The 22,208-nt window shown below is 36.6% G+C and overlaps 1 protein-coding gene across 4 annotated transcripts in view; it reads left to right on the top strand.

The window, feature by feature from the left end:
- The window catches only part of LOC131435937 (uncharacterized), a 316,170-nt gene that overhangs the window by 280,922 nt on the left and 13,040 nt on the right, over positions 1 to 22,208 (top strand). For all 4 annotated transcript variants that reach the window (XM_058604244.1, XM_058604242.1, XM_058604245.1 and 1 more), the window contains one exon: positions 9,866 to 10,048. In XM_058604244.1, coding sequence (XP_058460227.1) covers positions 9,866 to 10,048 — 183 coding nt within the window. The remainder of the gene's footprint in view (positions 1 to 9,865; positions 10,049 to 22,208) is intronic.

Raw genomic sequence — 22,208 nt, 5'->3', positions numbered from 1 at the left:
TGTGTATGTGTGTGCACTTTTCGAAGATATTTGAACGCGCTCAATTTTCTCAGAGATGGCTCAACCGATTTTAACAAACTTGGGCTCGTTTGAAAGCTACTATCGGGGCATTGATCAAGTTCGAAGATAAAATGGCTGTGACTTTTGGTTCCGGAGATATGATTGTATAAGTGACGTAACCGACAAAAAGCGTTGTATTTGAACGCGCTCAATTTTCTCAGAGATGGCTGAACCGATTTGAACAAACTTGGACTCGTTTGAAAGCTACTGGCGGGCCATTGATCAAGTTCGAAGATCAAATGGCTGTGACTTTTGGTCCCGGAGATATGATTGTATAAGTGACGTAACCGACAAAAAGCGTTGTATTTGAACGCGCTCAATTTTCTCAGAGATGGCTGATCCGATTTTAACAAACTTGGGCTCGTTTGAAAGCTACTGTCGGGCCGTTGATCAAGTTCGAAGATCAAATGGTTGTGACTTTTGGTTCCAGATATATAATTGTATAAGTGACGTAACCGACAAAACACGTTGATTTTTACCGCTCTTATATATATATATATATATATATATATATATATATATATATATATATATATATATATATATATATATATATATATATATATATATATATATATATATATATATATATATATATATATATATATATATATATATATATATATATATATATATATATATATATATATATATATATATATATATATATGGGTGCCAAAATTTTGGGATCACCTCTATTTTCGTTAAGTTCTAGTGCTCAAAAGTTCAAGCACCTCGAAAAAAGCCTTCATGCAAAATTTGACCTAAATCGGACATGCTTAAGGGGTGCTGCCCGGTGGTAAAGGTTTGACAATTTTCGATCTTGAAAAAGCACCATAGGGGGGAGTACATGAAATTTCCAAAATCGAAAATTTTTTTTGATGCCAAAACTCTTAAAACTGCATGAAACATCGAAATTTAGTGTCATCTCAAAAAATTTTTTTTTTGAAAAAATCAACTTTCTGGGACTTAGAAAAATTTTCATATTTTTTCTAAGTCCCAAAGTCGATTTTTTCAAAAAATTTTTTTTTTCGAGATGACACTAAATCTCGACGTTTCATGCAATTCTAAGCCTTTTGGCATCAAAAATTTTTTTTCGATTTCGAAAATTTCATGTACTCCCCCCTATGGTGATTTTTCAAGATATATGAAAATTTCACTAAGTGGACTAAGAAGGCTTTTTTATTTTAGATTAGCATTACTGTTCTCATATAAATAGGCAGCGCAAATGTCAAGCACTAGTTTGGAAAAATGATGCTGACTGTGTGACATAAACACTGAAGCATGCTTTTGTGAACTACTCAAATCAATCTGAATCTATTGGCGTCTAAAATTATTTAATAAATGTATGAAACATATTTTCATGAGACTGTTATGAAAGAAGAGAAAGGCATTATCACACCACTAGGTGGATTAAGAAGGGTTTTTTAGATTAGCATCACTGTTCTCATACAAATAGGCAACTCAAATGTCAAGCACTAGTTTGGAAAAATGATGCTGACTGTGTGACATAAACACTGAAGCATGCTTTTGTGAACTACTCGAATCAATCTGAATCAATTGACGTCTAAAATTATTTTATAATTGTATGAAACATATTTTCATGAGACTGTTATGAAAAAAGAGAAAGGCATGATCACACCACTAGGTATATTAAGAAGGGTTTTTATTTTATCTTATTTTCTTCATACATTGTAGCTGACTTTGATGAACTTTATTGCTCCATAGCTCATGATGTTTCGATTATAGAGATTTTAACCTTGACATCATCTGTCTCTTCGGCCAGAAAAAGTACAGGTGTGTAATGTCAGAGACATAACTGGATGTCGTGAATACGAATATGACACGCTTTATTTATGCTTCCGAATTCGAATTGGTGATTGATCGATTGTTTGAATTGTGCAACTTTCCCCTCTTTCATTACTAGAAATTTAAACGATGCGCCTAGACTGCATTACAGATTAGTTACATTAAACATTCTGAAACGCAATTAAATATTATGAAATAAGCAGTATAGTTCTTTATAATAAAAAAATGGTGGCTCTGAGAAGAAATTTTTATGAAAGCGAGATGAAGAGTGACGAGTTGAAATAGTTCAGCACGCAGACTATGAATTCTAAACCCATATTCCGGAACTAAGCTCTGAAACTTGAAGACGATTTTTCGCCATTACTACCAGAATGGGTTGTATAGAGTACAGTAAAGTAAAATTCCGCATAATTCTTTAGGAGTATTATTATGGTTCTAAAAAGAACCGAATAGAAGAAGTCTGGAATAAAGAACTGGAGCCTGAGTTCAAGAACTAAATTTAGAACCAATAACAGAATCAGAATCCAGTTTCAATTCTAGAACTGAAATTTCAAAACTCAAATCGGTTCCGGAATACAGTTTCAGAATCCAGTTTCAAAACGCAGGCTCTGAATTATAAACCTATATTGCGGAACTAAAATCTGAAACTAGAACTTCTCGTTACGACTACCGAAAAGCAAATGAGAGTTGCGACCTGAGCGTTTGAGGTTTAAACCACGCAGAAGGTGCACTCTCCGTCGCTACTGGTTGAAGGTTTAACTCCCACGACGTCTGCTTTCATCGAACGCACGAAAAGAAATGATCGATTTTCACCACGGTTCCCCTTTTATACGCACTCAGTTGAAAATATGTGCCTGACTACCTCAAAATCGTCGTCCTTGCGCGAAAAACCCAAGCGAAAGTAAAGAGTTTTCCGCATTGTTTTCAAATTTTGAGAAAACTTAATTTTTGTGTTGTTTTTGGTTATCTCACACTGTTCAAAATATTATCCTAAATTCCTGATCATATTTTTGATGAAATAGTGGAAGAATTATGTTGCTGCCATTAATACAAGTCGAGATATTCACGATTAAGTTCTGCCCATTCTTTCATATGGCTAATTTTGAAAAGGCACCCCATAGTAAAGTAAGTCGTATTCACGACAAAACTGCGAGGTTGGGAATCGAACCAAGCGTCAACTTTCCCATCACGCTATACCCGTCTCCCAAATATTACCAATAATTGTTCAAATATTTTTTTAAATGTTCTCCGAAAATTTTTCAATCGAAATTGTGTAAACAAGTACTCGCTAATTACTACCGTTCTCAAGATACAGCGATTATATATTTATGATTACTGCAAAATCCCAACTATTTTCTAAAAGAATATACCATATACCATTCGACTCAGCTCGACGAACTGAGCAAATGTTTCTGTGTGTGTATGTGTCCGCGTGTCTGTATGTGTGTAACAAAAATATACACTCGCTTTTCTTGGAGATGGCTGAACCGATTTTCACAAATTTAGATTCAAATGAAAGGCCTAATGGTGCCATGGTCTGCTATTGAATTTCATTCAGATCCGACTTCTTGTTCCGGAGTTGGTAACATGTAAAAATTAGAGAAAAAAGTGTGCACTCAATTTTCTCTAAAACGGCTCAACCGATTTTCACAAGCTATGATTTAAATGAAAGGTCTAATAGTTTACTAAAAATTTCTAGAACGTTTTATCCGGATCCGACATCCGGTTCCGGAACTAAAGCGTGAGTGGGAAACTACCAATTTCATTAGTATTTTTTCACAAACGATGTTCAAAAACAGGTACAAATCCCAAGAAACTATCTGATAAATTCTTCTAGTTCGCAAAACTTATAAGTTTGTGGACATAAAAATTTAATTCGACACTACTGCTCCCCCCTTTTCTTGTTCCGGAAGCACCGAAAATGGTGAAAAAAAAATACAACTCACTTAGATTTCTCTGCGATGCTCTCTTGATTTGAAGTGAAGCTCATATTATCTTTAAAGCTACTTTGAAATTTCATTCGGGTCCTACCTCCGGTTCCGTTTTTTCAAATCGCCATATAGATTGAAAATATGTACAACACCAAAAGAAGAAGAAAACACAAAATGAACGATACGTGCTTTGTTCTATCTCGTACACTCTATGAAAAAACGGTTACGGATGTCTGGTACTGGTTTGATATTGGTAAAAGACGGTGCTGCGGTTGATAAAAATTTTAGCTACTCTATGATAAATGCAACCAAAAGAATAAACGAATGTCATTAAATTCAAATTTATTTGAAAAAATTTGCAATTTTCACAACCGGTAGTGCAGTAATACCGTTCTAATTCCGGTTTTGGAGAAATTGGAAATGGTGATTAAAAACTGCAAAAAGGATCTCACTCGCTTTCATTCAAGATGGCCAAATCGATTTTCACATACTTATAGGTTCAAAAAAAAAAGTCTTAAAGTTTCATACGGAATTCTTAAAGTTCTTGTGGATACTACTTCCAGTACCAGAACTACAGGGTAAACAGGATTTGCAGAGTTTATTAGATTAGGTCCGATCAAACTTTTCTATTTCTATTCAATGAACAGTTGTTTTAGCGAATTCCACAGTAATATCTATGATGGTATAAGTAATATGAGAAAGGCATCATTACACCACTAAGTGGATTAAGACAGATTTTTACTTTTGTATTAGGTTATGTAAAAAAATATAAATGGGTACATTTAGTTTTAAAATTTTCAAGAAAAGTCTCCTCCGATAATGAAGTTGATTTGTATGGCAGCATAACTTGTACTACTTTTGGCATAATAGGTGAAAAATGTGCTTAATCCACCTAGCAGTGGGATGATACCATTTTTTTATCATCCGCATGTGTTTTTTGCATGAATATTCTTCGGTGTTTTAGTTCTCATGACTTTATTTTAATGACTGTCGTTTCAAGCGTTTCAAGTTCTATTCACTTATTACCCTGTCATGTGTAAACTGCAAATCGGATCGAATTTGAATCCAAACGTGTAATAATCGATTGAACAATTCATTAGATGTCGAAGTAAGTTCCACTTTAGAGTTTACGGTTATTTACGATACTACCAGAACCGGTTTTCAGGAACCAGCGTAATCCACAAAGATTCGTATAGCTATAAATTAATATGACGAATAAATTGCAATATTTTTGAGTCCAACTTTAAAGCTTTTTTGGATTGTCATCTTCTATATCGGTTTGAATTTTAAAAACTCATCACTCTGTAATTCCAGAATCGGTAAATATTCATTGATTTTGTATGGAACCATAAATCCTTCAATTTGAATTTTTGTTTTTGAAATTTGATTTGGCCTTTTTTTAAGAAAACGATTGAGCTTTGAGAAACGATTCTATACTGGAACTAGAATTCTAAAATCGGTGAAGCCGAAGTCAGTTAAATCCACCTCAGGAGCTGTATAGCTTACATATGATTCAAACTGTTTGAAAATCAGTGTAGGCATCTTTGAGAAATCGTAGTGCGAATTAAATTTTTGGGTACCTTCCAAATCGAAAACTAAATACCACTAAAACTGAAATAAATTTATTTGGTTATCGACAATCTAAATCTGCAAACCCTATAAATCAGATAAATTTATGTGAAATGGACATTTTTATACTAATCACCCTATATCGCCGAAACCGGAAGTTGGAAATGACTAAAAAGCGAGATGTTCAATAGGATCTTAAGACCTTTCATTATAATCTTTCATGGTTCCTAGATTTCATTTGAATCTTAGATCGGTTTACCCATCTACGAGAAAAATGAGTAATACTATTTTAATTTAACATATCATCCTGTGGTTCCGCAATCAGAAGTCGGATACAAACGTTATTCAAGAACCTTGTTTTATGTTTATTTTTTTATGAATCTGAGTTTGTAGTAAATGGTTCAACCATCTCCCAGAAAATTGAGTGAAATTATTTGTCACACACGTATTTGCTGATCTCGTCGAGCTGAGTCGAATGGTAAATGGTGTATAACTCAAAACGTCAACATCCGATCTTAAAACCATTCAATAGCTGTCTGGGTGACGGAAAGACATTTCATTTGCGACTAGTCCTCCGGGCCTCGGAAAATTTTTCTAAAGTTCGAGCGAATTCTGTACCTATTTTTTATATTAATAAAAAAAAGTAAAAACTTAAAATATAGACAAAAAGACAGTAAAATATAAACAGTTTTAAGCCAAATTGAGAAAGTTTTTCAACACTTTCATAAATATCATTTATTTCATAGACAATATACATAAGTTTTTCTTCGCCGTGGCATCCACAAAACATAGTACTTTAAACCTAATACATTTCGAATATCATATTAGTATGTTGGTATTCATTAGTTAATCTAAACACTGTTTTTATCAACGGATTTGCTATTAAAAATTACATTAAATAAAATACATTTATTTTGTACATGATCTTATAACTATCTAGGTTTGTTTGTATCAGGTCATCACCTTTATTCAATATAAGATAGCTTGAACTCATGAAAGAAAAAGGAACATAAAATAAAATTTAAATTGGAACTCCAATGGACCTAATGAAATGAAAAAGAAGTTTCATGTATGGAAGGTACGACAAGCAAGAATGTCTCGAACTGGTACATTGAATAGTCTACCTTGGGTACGCAAGGAATTTATTAGATCGCTACCGTGTAAATCAGGAAATATTTTCCAGGTGCAATCTAGTTGAATTGAAGTCGAGCAAAGAGATGAATCTAATGCATTTGGACGTGCAGGAGGTCTTGGGATCCGTGTCATACTACCTATATTTAATACCATAATGCTAAAATTGTCGCAAATATCATATATTAAAGATGATCTGCTATCATTGTAAACGGAAGTCCACATCATTCCGTGCGAATTGAAATCTCCCAGAATCAATTGTGGAGCAGAAAGGGCTTCGACCATTTCATTAAGCTGCCGCTATCCAACTAGTGCTCTTGGAGGAATATATACCGATGCTATACAATTGTCGAAGATCGATAGCAGCAGCGCGACTTGAACCGAGAAACATTAGATCACAAAGCACGCCAGTTAATCGACTGTACCACAGAAGCCCATTTTTCAACACCTATCTTTCTATATTTCAGGAAACGAAAGTTGAGTATCGATGAAATTAATTATTATATTGGGATAGAAGTCATTTATTTTCAATGCAAAATCGTGGAAATCGGAGGAACATTTTACTCAGTAGTTTTAAGGTATACAGGGTCCGGCACTCGAAGTGTAACCAACTTCAGACCTTTGAGCCTGGCGTCAAGGTAAATGTGACATATGATCGGAAAAGTATTCTGGAGGTTGCTTTGAAGCCTTGGGCAGACAAACATTTCGGTGGCAGACTATGGACGTTTCAGCAGGACTCGGCACCGTCTCACAAAGCTCGAGTGAACCAAGAATGGCTGAAAAACAACGTTCCGAACTTCATCACGTCCACACAATGGCTCTCGAATTCACCAGATGCGAATCCAATGGATTATTCTCTTTGGGCTATTTTGGAGAGCAAAGTCCGAACTAAAAGATACACCAGTCTCGAGGCGCTGAAAAAAGTTATTGTCCGCGAGTGGGCCTAAATACCTGCAAGTCACATTCGGCAACTTGCGATTCGTTTTTTGACCGTCTCAAGGCCATAGTCAAGGCAAAAGGTGGTCATATCGAGCAAAAGTGAATTGATTCTGAATTTTGTATTATTTTTACACATTTTGTACTTTGAATTAAGTAAAAGTAATTTTCCAAACTGAATTTATGGCCTTTTTAATTGGTTACACTTCGAGTGCCGGACCCTGTATGTTCACTCACACTTGAAATTGATGGTTTTGACCAGAGCTGCAAATTGACCTTGACCTTGACAGACTGACTAAAATCATCGTCAACTGTAATCGGTACGGTCAAAGTGTCTGTCAAATGAGATACTCGATAGTTCAATGACCAAGTAGAAGTATACTCAGTCAAAGACAGGTGACGCATTTTGTTCTCTCTCTCATTCTCCTATTCCCTATTGAAGTAAAATGAGAGTACTAACATAAACATAAATTGATAAAGTTAATTGTTCTTTGTAAAAAGTCATCGGATTTCGGAGTTTATTGGTGTACATGAATTTAATTCAATGTGTATGCTGCTTGATTAATATTTAGTCACATCGTAATCAAGCAGTGACAGGAGAAATGAAGATAATATCAATCGCATCGGCAATCAATGAGCGTCCTGGTGAGTATAATATCAAGAGAATTTAAGTTATAACAGATCGGCTCTCAGACACTCAATATATGATGATTGGTAGAGCCTAGTTGGCAGCAGTCCAGTCACATAAACTTTCCAATCTTCGTCGTGCAAAGTTGCTCGTTGATAGTGACATTTAGCAGCTCTGGTTTTGACCCCCATTACTCTACTATTCCGGAACCGGAATTAGAATAAGGACCAAATTTAATTTTCATCTATGGAACTAAATTGCATGAGGAATATAAAAATCGAGCTCTTTCCTTTTAATATTGACTCATGAAATTATTATTAATTTCTATGTACTTAAGAATCTGCGAACACGCTTTCACAGAAGGTATTTAAGACGCACCTAGAATTAGACCCATAACCAGGTCGTCTAATGGTGAGATAACTAAGTCCTCACAAGTTCCTATCTCATGCCTCCCCGTGTGTCTATGATGACATTTGGTCAATAGAACGGCGTCGACTGGGTGCTATCGCCTTCTGTGTTAGTAGCAGAATGAGAGGGTGCGAAATGACTTATAAGTTAAGTCCATTCTAAAGAGCAATGTTTATCATAGTGTATTACAACATATAATTCTATTGTTTATCACATCATGTATAATTATTATTATTATTATTATTATTATTATTATTATTATTATTATTATTATTATTATTATTATTAGAAAAGCATAACTTACACTGCGACATTAACTGTTATATTGTATCATAGCATATTATTTCATATATTGTAGTCTTATATTATTTTATGTTATTATATTATATGTTGTATGGTTTTATACTGCATTGCATTATATAAGTAGTACTATGTACCACTGCACAACATATCAATTTGTTTTCCTTCATGGTCATCACTTTTAAAGTAATCTTTTAACTAAATATCAAGGTCGTCACAGGTTCCTGTCTCATGCCTACACGTGTGTCTGCTTATATAAGTCTAGTCTCGGTAGTAATTAAAATATCAAGATTTTCTTACAAGTAGATATGTTTATGGCGAAGCTATCATCAGCAAGATTGTTTTTTTTATCTCTCTCCCGAAATGAAATCCTGAATACGGGCCTGATTGTGTTGCTCTTGACTCATTTTTTGACCCCTTTTGTGTTAGAAGGATAACAAGCCATTAGACATAACACACAACCATTTGGACAACACTGTGCACACATCTATACAATTGTAAACCATTTGTTTTGCACGGGTGAAGAGTTAAATTCCATGAACGATTGATTTAAAGAAGAGCGGTTGTATTTTGACATGCACTTATTTCAATGCGGTTTGTTGGAAGTGTTAGCCACTTGCCTTCGTAATTGATCCACAATTCAATAGAAGCTTTCAAACAAGCCTATGTTTGCTAAAATCGGTTTTGACATCTCCGATAAAATTGTGAGGAGAGAAAAATAAGGTTTTTAAGGTGCCCACACACATATTTTCCGATCTCGACGAGCTGAGTCGAGATGTATTAAAATATGGGACTTCCAGGAATTTTATTACCTTTCTATAGAATAAAGCATCCAAACTTTTGCATTGTAGTGTATACTACTATCAATAATACCCTACTCCCAACATATTTCCTTTCTCTCTTTCGCTATACGAAAATATGCTTAGTTTTATTGATTTTCTATACCTGGTAGAGCGAAACCAAGAAAACTTATTATCTTAAGCTTTTAATTATAAATGATTAGTTCTGATATGGTATCGAATAAAATAGTGCAAGTTATACTGTCGTTATGGAAACAATAGTACAATTTAATTCTTTTCCATGTAACACACAGGTTGAACTTCTCTGTCCGTTGAGCTCTGGCGATCCATTCGAATTCATCGAACATGGATATGATCTGTGGGATAGCGCTTCGATCGATCCACTGGACCAGGAGATGCTACAGTCGCACCAAATTCAAATCGAGAACAAATTTGTCGATGTTCAGTGGGTACTGAAATGTGAGTGTGGACCAAAAGTAAGTATTATTATTATTATGCCAAAGAACCCAAAACATAAATGTTCATACACGATTTTTTGTGGTGAAATCAGTGTACAAGCCTCGTGTCGAATCTGTCAGTGGGAATAATTTTGAGTGATTCTAAGAGTTATATCGTTTTCCTATATTGAGGTTATCTTTTGTTGGTGTTTCGGTAAAAAATACAATTTTTTTTATTAAGCGAACTTAAAATTGGTCAATCGGATTTTCAATAGAACATTTATTTGGTATTAGGGTTCTTTTTATTTATTTATATATATTTTAATCAACAGACATGCAGTTTTCTTTTTTTCCGCAAGATAAAAATTCGAAAAAAGAACATCAGTTTCTTTTATGAAATCGTTGGAAAAACGTATTAAATAAACTGATATTCCTTTTTCGATCTTCTACTTTACGAAAGCGAAGAAACTATTATTGCGTTTTGCAGCAATGGCTGTTTGCCGAACATTGTAAATTAACTGACAATTATTCCTAGGTTGTTTGAAGCGTTAGCCGTTAAGAGAAGCATTCTAAAAACCGGTAGAAAAATTATCCATTTTTTTCTATATGAGAAATACAAAAAAAGTAGGAAACAAAAATAAGTAATAAAAACTAATTCTAAATAGCAGACATATTGAGCACCTCCCGCGGCAGGTTGAAGGAAAAGTAGACTTTTCTTCATGCGATTCTCATTTTCATGTTTCAATCCAGTCTGAAACATGAAAATGATGTAATGAATTCCTCAAGACACTTGTTTTTAGTGAGGAAAACCGAAAAAAACCCTTTTGAATTTTCAAAACTTAGTAACATATAACCATATTTGTTTCCATTGGGATAAAAAATACATTATGCAAACGAAATGAACAGATCCGTTTTAAAGAGCACTTCGGAGACCTTTTCAAAGCTTCTAAAGAAAAGGAAAGGGGATAATCATACCACTTCAAGTCAAAAGTAGATAAACGTGCATTTTTTGAAGATCATGAATTTACGACGAATGACACATAAATATTAAGACAAATTTCAAACCCTTGGAAACTAAAAGTCTTTATTAAATCATATCCTTAGAAACAAATTCTCCTGACTAGTCCTAGACTGGCCTAAATATAAGGAACGAATTAACATAGGTAATGCATAAACATTCTAATTCACTACCTACTAGCCCGGGTTGGCGGTTTAATGCATACGGCGCTGGTCTTACAAGCCAGTTGCCGTATGTTCGAACCCCGACCTGGAAGGATTGTTAGCGCGTTAGTAGGATCGTCTGAAGCGAAGTCTGTTGATAAAACAGAAAGGCCGAATTCCACAAAACGGGCATGTAATGCCAAGACTTTGCTTTATTAACTTAGCAAATTCAATAATACAATAAATGATTTACCTGAAATAGAACGAATAGCTTTTTCTCATCCCATTTTACTTCTAACAGATTTAGAATTGATATACTGATGAAGTTTTCAACTAGCACACCAAAATTCTGATATCTGCGTCTGTTATTATCACGTGAAATTAGTGTAGCGAAATAAGTGAAGATTTTTTAAATATAGCGGAATTAAACGGAAATAATTTTGATTTTTTTCTTCTTAGAACGATTTAATTCATTCATATTTGATTGCTATTTTAGTTACAGCCCAAATGGTTTGAAAATATGACTCAAAATTCGAGGATTTCAAGATTTAAATTCTATTTGGTGGAAAATGTGATTTTTCAGAGCTATCGTTCAATAAAATAAACTCAAACGTTTTGTATAATATAAAGCATCATTCGAACAACATTAGTAACAAACAACGAAAAGGAAAACGTTGGGGTCAAGTATTTTACATGTAGAAAGTTCGTGCAAAATTTGAAAAATAAATTATAACAATAGCATTTTAATTACGATGGGCACGGACTTTCAAAACCTGCTTTCGAGAAAAATACCTTTTGTCCATAAAATCGAAGGAAACAGTTTTTTAATCTAGGGAGCTCTAACATTTAAAAAAAATCATGTTTTTTCTTTTGTATTTTGTTATAATGAAACATTTCAAGAATGTTTTGTCAAATTTTTCAGCCAATCGAAGCAGAAATCTTGGGCCTGTGTGCCGAGCTCTTACTTCTTTGCAGTATATGAGATAAGCAAAGATAAAAGCCCATAACTTGCTGAGTTTTGTTCCGATAGGCTTGAAAATTTCACAAAATATTCTGGTAATGTTTCACTGTATGGAATTTTAAAGAAAAAAATAAATGATTTTCCAGAAGTGTTAGGCACTACCCGCACCTGAAATGGTGATTACATTTTAAGAGTGACCTTATGAAAAATCAAATTTTACTACAGTGACTTATTCCTAATTAATGGATGATGATTTATATATAATTAATTTTTAGCATTTAGCAAAAAATTTATAACGATTCATGTAGAAAAACTAGCCCACTTAGACAAATCCATGCGCATCTTCTACGCATCATATATCTGCCGGCAATTAGATTCCTCGTTAAATACAAATTCTACTAACAATCTTCCAATGATATTGTATAATCAGTACTCAATTGTATCTTTGGCATAAGATAACACATGGGCTGAAAAGTCCTGGGCCTAACAAAGAGAGCACGATTTTTTTGGTTCAAAATTAAGTAACTTCATCCATCAACGTAATCTCCATCAAGAGCAACGGCGAGCATTTTTTTCATGTCTGCGAACAGCCAGTAGTCGCTGGGATCCAATTTTAGCCTTCAAATGCTCCAATAACACTATATAATATTCACTGTTAATGGACGCACATCCCAACTTACCGAGGCCATAACCTTTCCAACCGATTGTTGTGCTTTCGGGTGCTTTGGATGAGGTTCACCAGTTGCTGTCCACTCTGATGACGATCGATTTGATTCTGGAGTGAAGTGATGAATCCATTTTTCATCCATTGTTACATATCGACGCAAACATTCCGCAATGTTACGTTTAAGCATGGCCAAACACTGCTCAGAATCATCAACACGTTCTCGTTTTTGGTCAACAGTGAGCACTGCGGTCTGCAGCTTCGGTGTCTTTATGACCACATTTGAAGTCAGCAAAACAACGTTTTGTAGTTGTTTCTGATGGAGCGGAGTCTCCATAACACTTTCCAAGTCATTGCTTCGCTTGAACGGTATATTTTTCCATCAAGAAGCAGTGTAACAGTAAAATACGAAATTGTTTTTGATCTATTGTTCTTTTGGCGTCACTCTTGGCACAATAACTCACAAACTAATGAATAGAATATTACGGAATTCAACGGCTGTCTTTTAAATGTTAGTATTAATTGAAAAAAGGTGACTGCAATAAAACTAGCACCATCTATGTGTAAGGCCTGGGACTTGTCAGCCCATGTGTTATACCGTCACAATTATTATATGACATTTCAGCTATCACATCGCAATGATTTTATAATATTTTCTCCAAATAAAATTGTGTCCGAGGTTGTAGCTATTGTAGTGATCAAGTGTTAGAAATAATTAACAGTGTAGCATCCACCTCCAAGCGAGAGCAAACTTACGAAAGAGAGGACAGAGTAATTCCGAGATGTACGAGAGAGAAATAATAAAGGGGACTTTTGTATCGACCAGCAAGCAAACAACACGTCTTTTATTTAACCGGAAACGAAACTTAACATTTGGCGACGAGAGTAAATTGTGATCGTGTGCAAGATAATTAAAGTGTTGCACGAGTGATTCTGTGGAAATTTCGACAAAATGCAAAACAGGTAAAAGAAAAAAAAAAAATAACGATTGAAAATAGATTTTGGGATGATGCAATATTCAAAATGGTGGACAGGTGCAGAAAAATATGTGAAATTCTGAAAGTGGCTGACCACTCTAGGTTTATGTAACAGTTTGTGAGAGTTTTGCTGGAATATATGAAAGGGAAAAATAGTTATGATTTTCAAAACAAAATGTGACTATATAAGTGTTTGCCAAGTAAACGGCAATGGGTTTCAAAGTATGGAAATTCAGATAACTTCGGCAACGGTGTGCCGGGGGGGGGGGAAAAAAAAAAAAAAAAAAAAAAAAAAAAAAACAGAAAAGGATAACAATGACTGTGTGTCAGTGTGAGAAAGAGCAAGGCAACCGTTTGCCAAGAATTATGTGTGATGCAACTGTGTGCAGAGAGAAGATGGTCATGACAACGGGGTGCCAAAAAGAAAGACCATGGCAACTGTGTGCCAGAGTGATTATAATGAGGGAAACTACTGCCAAACTGACTATTGAGGCATTACATGAAACATTCTGTAGATACGGCATTCCAGAATCGATAAAGTGCGATAATGGCCCGCAATTCGTGAGCGAGTCACTGCAACAATTTTGCAAAGATTACGGAATCGAAATGTGTCGCACAACACCATACTGGCCTCAGGCCAATGGTGAAGTAGAACGTGCAAATCGCTCTTTGAAAAAACGTTTGCAAATTAGTCAGGAATCGAATAAATCCGATTGGAAATGGGAACTAAGAATGTACCTGTTAATGTACAATTCAACGCCACACTCAACAACTGGGGTAGCTCCTTCGGCATTAATGTTTGGAAGAGTCCTTAGAGACAAACTGCCTGCACTTCCTCGAATTGGAATGAAAATGACGGAAGAGATACAGGATCGTGATCGGGAAAAGAAGCTGAAAGAAGCCGAATACTCTGATCAACATCGAGGTGCCAAATATTGCACACTTAAGGAAGGAGATAAAGTAGTGGCAAAAAGAATGCAAAAGGCAAATAAACTTTCAGCTAACTTCAGCCCAGAGGAATTCACCATTACAACGCGATCAGGAACGGATTGCACACTTCGGTCAAATGAAACTGGGAAGCTGTTTCATCGGAATGTAGCTCACTTGAAACCACTAATGGCACCACTTGGCGAGGAATTAGGAGGAACTGACAAATTACCAGCTCTAAACAATCGCGAATCAACAGTGACAGAAATCATCGAACCACAACAAGCTTCAGTACCTGAGGAAACAATTCAACGACCTTCACGAATCAGTAACCGACCGAAATATTTGAACGATTATCAGCTAGGATCAGTTAGAGTTCAAGACCAATGAAAGAAGGAGGAGTGTAGTGATCAAGTGTTAGAAATAATTAACAGTGTAGCATCCACCTCCAAGCGAGAGCAAACTTACGAAAGAGAGGACAGAGTAATTCCGAGATGTTCGAGAGAGAAATAATAAAGGGGACTTTTGTATCGACCAGCAAGCAAACAACACGTCTTTTATTTAACCGGAAACGAAACTTAACAGCTATGTTACCAGATGTTTTGCTATGTTACCTAAGAAAGTCATAAAAGTTACTTGAAGCTGTAAACCGAACATTTGTTCTCCCTTTTATGACATGATATCTCCCGGAAAATTATCACAAAAATTATCTTATTTGAGCTTGTAGCAAATAGTTGAAACAGTGATTCCATAACAATATTTTGCAATAATTACCATCGGAGATTGATGTGGCTTTTTGGTTTTTGTGGACTAACAGCATCACACGTTTTCCGGTTTCATGCGGTGATAGTTTTTAGATCGACATCTGCAGTAACGCATTTTCCTGTGCTGAGACATTATCGGAGCTATCCGGCATTAGGTTCAATCCAATTTGCCACTTGAATGCACTTTGCTTATACAATTCAATCACAAATGCTTTCTTCACAAAACAAACTCTTGCTCCAGTCCCGGAGGATAAAATTGGCTTTATATAATACTACTACTAAAGAGAACTGAAGCTTGAAACTCGACCAGCACGTTGTTACAGAAATGATACTTGTTAAGATACTTCTTTCGCTCTGAATAGCTGTTGTGTGTCTCAATTGTCACATGCTACAGGGACCTGAAACTACTGAGAATTGTGGCGTTGTTTGCCCCATTTGAAAGAAGCACTACAAAATGTACGACATTATTCTAGAACGATTTCACCTACGTGCTGAATGGAACAGATTATTTGTCGGTGGTGGAAGAGGGCTCTATAATTCCAAGAATTATTATGAATTTTATCGATAAAACTAAATAACATGAGAAAGTGATTCTTATGTTGGTTCGTAGGTTGAAAATCAGCTCGCAAAACTCATAAAAAATGGTTCAACAAAACTGAATTGCCTTCTCTGCTGATAAAGATGTCAGCCCTTAATGGGTCTGCGTGCTATGGGTCGACAAGAGCCAAAGCTTTCCCCACGATCATGGCACTTATTGCATCCGAGAGTATCCTCATCGAAAATGCGGAATGCGGTATCGTGTGGTCGAAGTGTTATTTTTATAGGTAGAAATACAACCCAACCAACCACCTAATAGAAATTCTGCGGTAACGTTGCGAGATTTGATCCTTGTCGAATACACACACCTACGTAACAGAATACCATGACCGTGACGATAGGGAGGATGGAGGATATCACATACCTGTGGCATTTCATTGGCACTTTCTCTCACCTGAATTGCCTTCAAGGGGACATTGAAATGTGACAGGGGTGAAACTGCGGATAGAATTTCCCTCCATCTTAACACGAGTGCCACTTTATGAATCGAGTTGTTAAGGTATTAACAATATTATTTCGCCAAAGAGAATTTGTGATTCTTCCAAGAAAACTAATTATTTTTCCAATCTATAAAGAGTAGGTTCCAAAGAATTCTTGAAAATATGGCCTGTTACAACAGAAGCAAGAAAATTCCAAATGCAATGTCGAAATGCAAGTGTTTAAAGAAATTATTTCAAAATTCCAAACTTTTCACCCTATTCGGTAACGACCTTTTTTTGGGAAAATTTTCTTGACAATACTGAGACCCTCCGGTAGACCACATCGCAGCGGCAACTCGACGAGACCGGAATTACCCTGAGCCCTGTCCTACCGTCTTTGCACGACCCACACCAAATAGGATGGCGTAAACAAAGAGAAAAGCTGTCGAGGAATTTTCACTTTGACTGTCGAGCAATTTTCTGAAGCAACTCATCGGATCCGGAAGTCGTCTCGAATTGTACCTTCCACTCGCATCCATCCTGTCTATCGACATCAAATAACATTCCATTTAATTATTTACATAGCAGTGTGGCTTCGGGTTTGACTCACGCAAAGAAAAATGTTGAGGGAAATGAACAGTTTGAATCGCTTGATTTTCAGTCTTTGTTGTGCATTTTTTAACCGATGACCTTGAAAAAATTACCAGCCCTGCTAGAAACGGTTAAACATCAAGAAAATAGATATTGCTGCTTTTCACACAAACTGAAAATTTTCTGAGTGTTAGAAATTGAGAACAATTCTTTGTTTCTGTTCGTTTCTTGTTTCGTTTGTTCGCGTTCCACCTGGGGAAGTTTATTTTCATGAAACTTCTACATCAAGATAGCATTTCCGGTGGTTTTGGTGATTCGGGCTGATTTCACGATCGCGCGTTTGCGTTTGATTTCAGTCGAATCGCTCGAGCGTGACCAAAATCTTCGCAGCGATTCTGTTTTGGTGAAAATTTATAACGCGTGACGTGTGTAGTTTAGATATTTTCCCGTTCCATTAGGATCGTCAGGATTGGGTTACCGGCAGCTGAGGAATTCGACTGTGATAAACTGCTAAGAATTCGGTTACGTAATGCAAGAGGGGATTTTCTGTCGAATAACGATTCCAACGGATGGAAGTTAATTTGGTGCGACACATTGTTGATTATTGCCATCGTCAATTTTTATTTCCTGGTTATTGCCTTCTCACTCACTGAACGCTAATCAGTGACAGGTGTGAAATGTTAATTAACGGAGAATAAAAAATTCGATGTTATGGGTCATAACTTTAATTTTCTGGTTCTAATTTATTGGTTTGCCGCTTGAACCTATTGATGCTGGGGAATCACTCTGTGAAAAGAAATTTCGTTAGTTGGTATAATCGTGCAAAGATACCCAAACGTCCCCGCGGCGATGGGACTGGGACTGGGACTGGGACTGGGACTGGGACTGGGACTGGGACTGGGACTGGGACTGGGACTGGGACTGGGACTGGGACTGGGACTGGGACTGGGACTGGGACTGGGACTGGGACTGGGACTGGGACTGGGACTGGGACTGGGACTGGGACTGGGACTGGGACTGGGACTGGGACTGGGACTGGGACTGGGACTGGGACTGGGACTGGGACTGGGACTGGGACTGGGACTGGGACTGGGACTGGGACTGGGACTGGGACTGGGACTGGGACTGGGACTGGGACTGGGACTGGGACTGGGACTGGGACTGGGACTGGGACTGGGACTGGGACTGGGACTGGGACTGGGACTGGGACTGGGACTGGGACTGGGACTGGGACTGGGACTGGGACTGGGACTGGGACTGGGACTGGGACTGGGACTGGGACTGGGACTGGGACTGGGACTGGGACTGGGACTGGGACTGGGACTGGGACTGGGACTGGGACTGGGACTGGGACTGGGACTGGGACTGGGACTGGGACTGGGACTGGGACTGGGACTGGGACTGGGACTGGGACTGGGACTGGGACTGGGACTGGGACTGGGACTGGGACTGGGACTGGGACTGGGACTGGGACTGGGACTGGGACTGGGACTGGGACTGGGACTGGGACTGGGACTGGGACTGGGACTGGGACTGGGACTGGGACTGGGACTGGGACTGGGACTGGGACTGGGACTGGGACTGGGACTGGGACTGGGTCTGGCACGGGGCATCCTGAAAGTAAACTTTAGCTATTTCCAAACTACACAAAACTATGATTTGGTCAAAAATCGTTTCTGTGTTAGACTTTTGAGAATAGAAAACAAAATCTGGAAAAAAATGAAAAGCGTGTAGTCGTTTTTTCATATAAAAACTGCTTCCAAACAGAAAACCTGTTTTAATCCACCTAGTGGTGTAATGATGCCTTTCTCATGTGCATATAATATTGTGGTATTCTATTCAAAATTTTCTCTTCGATTTTTAAAAGAAACCAAGTGATTGTTTATGCATAACATACAAAATAAAACAGTGCTTTGATTGCGTAAGCCATCCTTAAGAGAACGACACTTCCGGCACCGGAACCCGAGAACCGGTATAATCGAAGTCGGTTCGTACGGCCACCAACTAACATGACACACAAACTCTTCTAGTACGCACCCTAAAACTCAGGATTCGGAAGTCGGATCTGGACGAAATTCAGGAATTTCGTATAGGATCGGAAGAACTTTCATTTGAATCTAAGTTTGTGGAAATCGGTCAAATCATCGCTGAGAAAAGTGAGTGAGATCCATTTTGGTATATATGACCACTATTTCCGGTACTTTCGGAACCGGATACCGGGAACCAGGATAGCCGGAATCGGTTTGTTTAGTTGCCTACTGATAATGACTATCGATTTGTGTAGTTTTGAGACCAGTTTAGAAATTTTTTTACGTGTTTTGTTTCGCCGGTTTAAGTGACGGTGTACAATATTGAACACACTCTACCCTATCATTCCGGAACCGGAAGTCGGATCCGGATGAAATTCAGGAATTCCGTATGGGACTGGAAGACCTTTTATTTGAATCTAAGTTTGTCAAAATCGGTTCAGCCATCTCCGAGAAAACCTAGTGAGATTATTTGACGCATACACACACACACAGACATTGCTCAGCTCGATGAACTGAGTCGAATGGTACATGACACTGGTCGGTTTTTCAAGTGATTGCATAACCTTTCTATATGAGAAAGGCAAAAATCGATATACGCTATTTGAAACGGATATATTGGATATGATTTTGATAAATATTTAACTCTTTAACTGCCACATTGGTGGAGCTAGGGTGGTTCTTCTGATTTTCATTTTATTCACATTTTTCAAAAACCTCTTTAGCAAAAAAATTGAAAAAAATCAGGAATATTTTAGGAATTATGGGAAACCATTCTGATTTTTCTCAGAATTTTTCAAAATGTATTTCAAGTGAAAAAAAAAATGTTCAATATTTTCGATTTTTTTTAATAGCACTTACAGTTTTGGTATCACTCTAGATTTTACATCAAAATAAATCATTTATGAGTAAATTAAGCTACTTTTCCCAGATTTTTAAATCTGAAAATCAGGTTATTTTTGTACACTGGTCATTTTCCACGCGGTTTTTATTACGCGAATTTCCGAAGTTACGCGGATCTCCGACTTTCGACTCTCAATGTTTAGCATTGATTTTTGTAGTGTTGAACTCGGTTGGGCATTTTTTCAATATTTTTATAGTTCAATAGTATAATTTGCGCGCTAAGTCGGGGGTGAGTAACTTAAATGAAAACCATCTGAATATGGTAATTTGAAGGGGAAAAAAGCTTGCTACCCCCAAATTTATGTTAGGTGCACATAACCATTTTAACTTAAGTTTACGTTTCGTGTTCGACTCATCAGTGCGTCAGCAGAATAAGTTGAACTGCTGACGCAAACCCCCGGATCAACATAATCCGCTGAGCAGACGTAAAGCTAATGCTATTTGCAAGACACTTTTTTATTACACAAGAAGTGTAACGTCTAAACTGACGTCTCGAACGAAACAAGTTTCGGCTTACTGACTGTACAGATTGTGGTAATTTGAAGGGGAAAAAAAGCTTGCTTTTACCCCAGAATTTATGCTAGGTGCACATAACCATTTTAACTTCAGTTTACATCTGTACGGCCAAAAAAAATTTTGAATTTCCTGTTAAAAATTTTAATTGAAACAATATTCAATCGATTGGTGATCAACAATGCCTAAATGTTGGAAATGAATTTCATGCTAAGTGTCAAACAGGTTTAATTTTATTGTAATTTTAAACTTTCTGTGAAATATCTAATCGTTGGATTTTCTTAAGTAAATTTGAAACTATTCTTTCCCGTACATTATAGCTGGTATCAAATTCAATCGATTGGTGTACAAAAATGCTTAGCTGTATTTAGCATTCTTCGAATACTTCTAATATTCTAAAATTTCTGTGAAAATATCGAATTTTTTGAGACATTTTCAGTAAAGTTGATATTGATTTCTTCTAAAACATATAGCTGATGTCAAATGCAATCTATTGGTATATAAAAAAGCATATGTCGTCGTTTGGAATTTGAAGATATGTAGAAAATACGAAGTTTAATTTATGCTTGGACTTTTGGTTACGTTTCTGATCATAACTTTCATTAATTGTAAATTGAAAAATTTTCTGTTCCATTTATGTTGTGATAGACGTATCTGTCTAATGGTAAAAAAATTTAAAACCGGACTTCTAACAGCTGAGATATGGCCAGCCAAAGTAAGCGTACCGACTTTTGTCGTGAATACGACTTACTTTACTATGGGGTGCCTTTTCAAAATTTACCCTCTGAGAAAGTGATAAGTTTTTGATCGTAAATATCTAAATATCTCTTGTTGTATCTAACGAATCAACATAATTTTTGCTACATGCCATCGGACATATGATCACAATTTTATGATAAAATATTCAGTTGGGTGACATAATCTTAAATAATTCAAAATTAAACCTTTTTGAAATGTTCGGTATAAACGAGTATCAAAGAGGATAATTCATAAGGAGCTTTCTCGTATTCTAAAGCTCATAGCTCAGTGATCTGTGAAAGGATTTATATAATCTAACTACCAATAGAATCGAAATTTTTCAACTTAAGTGTGTACAGAAAAAGCATTGAAGTATTTCAATAGTACACTATTGAAAAACCTGTCTCATTTGACCCATGTCAACACCAGCCAATCAGAACGCGTTCTGAGGAAGAGAACAAAATATCTGCTGCTGTACAACAAATCGTTCGAGGAAATTGTTCCGAACAGTGTTTAATATCGTAGTGAGTTCAACAATTTGGTCATTCTGAAAGGCAGGAATGAATCCCGTACAGCATCCGGATAGTTTCTTTCAATGAAATGCAAATCCAAAATGAAATAATCGAAATCGAAATTCTATATGCTCTATTTTTATAGCCGTTAGGACCGCCCATTAGTGAAAAAGCTACAAACGAAATCAGGTAAAAATAAATCTCTCAACAAAAGTTGGATCAGTTTGGATTCTATCGCCACTACGATTAGATGTATTTTGTGTCGTTTGCAAAGCTAGTTTCGCTTCCGACAAGAGCGATTACGTCACAACTGCCAGTCATTTGCATTGATGAAAAAGCAACGGTGGAGAGCATTACACAAAATCAGTCGTTCTAATGCCTCTAAAAGTTTTTTAAAGAACAATTAGGATTTGTTGTTCGCAAATCGAAGGGAAATATCCTCAGT

This window comes from Malaya genurostris, chromosome 3, assembly GCF_030247185.1.
Source record: "Malaya genurostris strain Urasoe2022 chromosome 3, Malgen_1.1, whole genome shotgun sequence".
In the NCBI taxonomy this organism is placed as follows: domain Eukaryota; kingdom Metazoa; phylum Arthropoda; class Insecta; order Diptera; family Culicidae; genus Malaya; species Malaya genurostris.
This window is presented reverse-complemented; position numbering and strand designations above follow the sequence as displayed.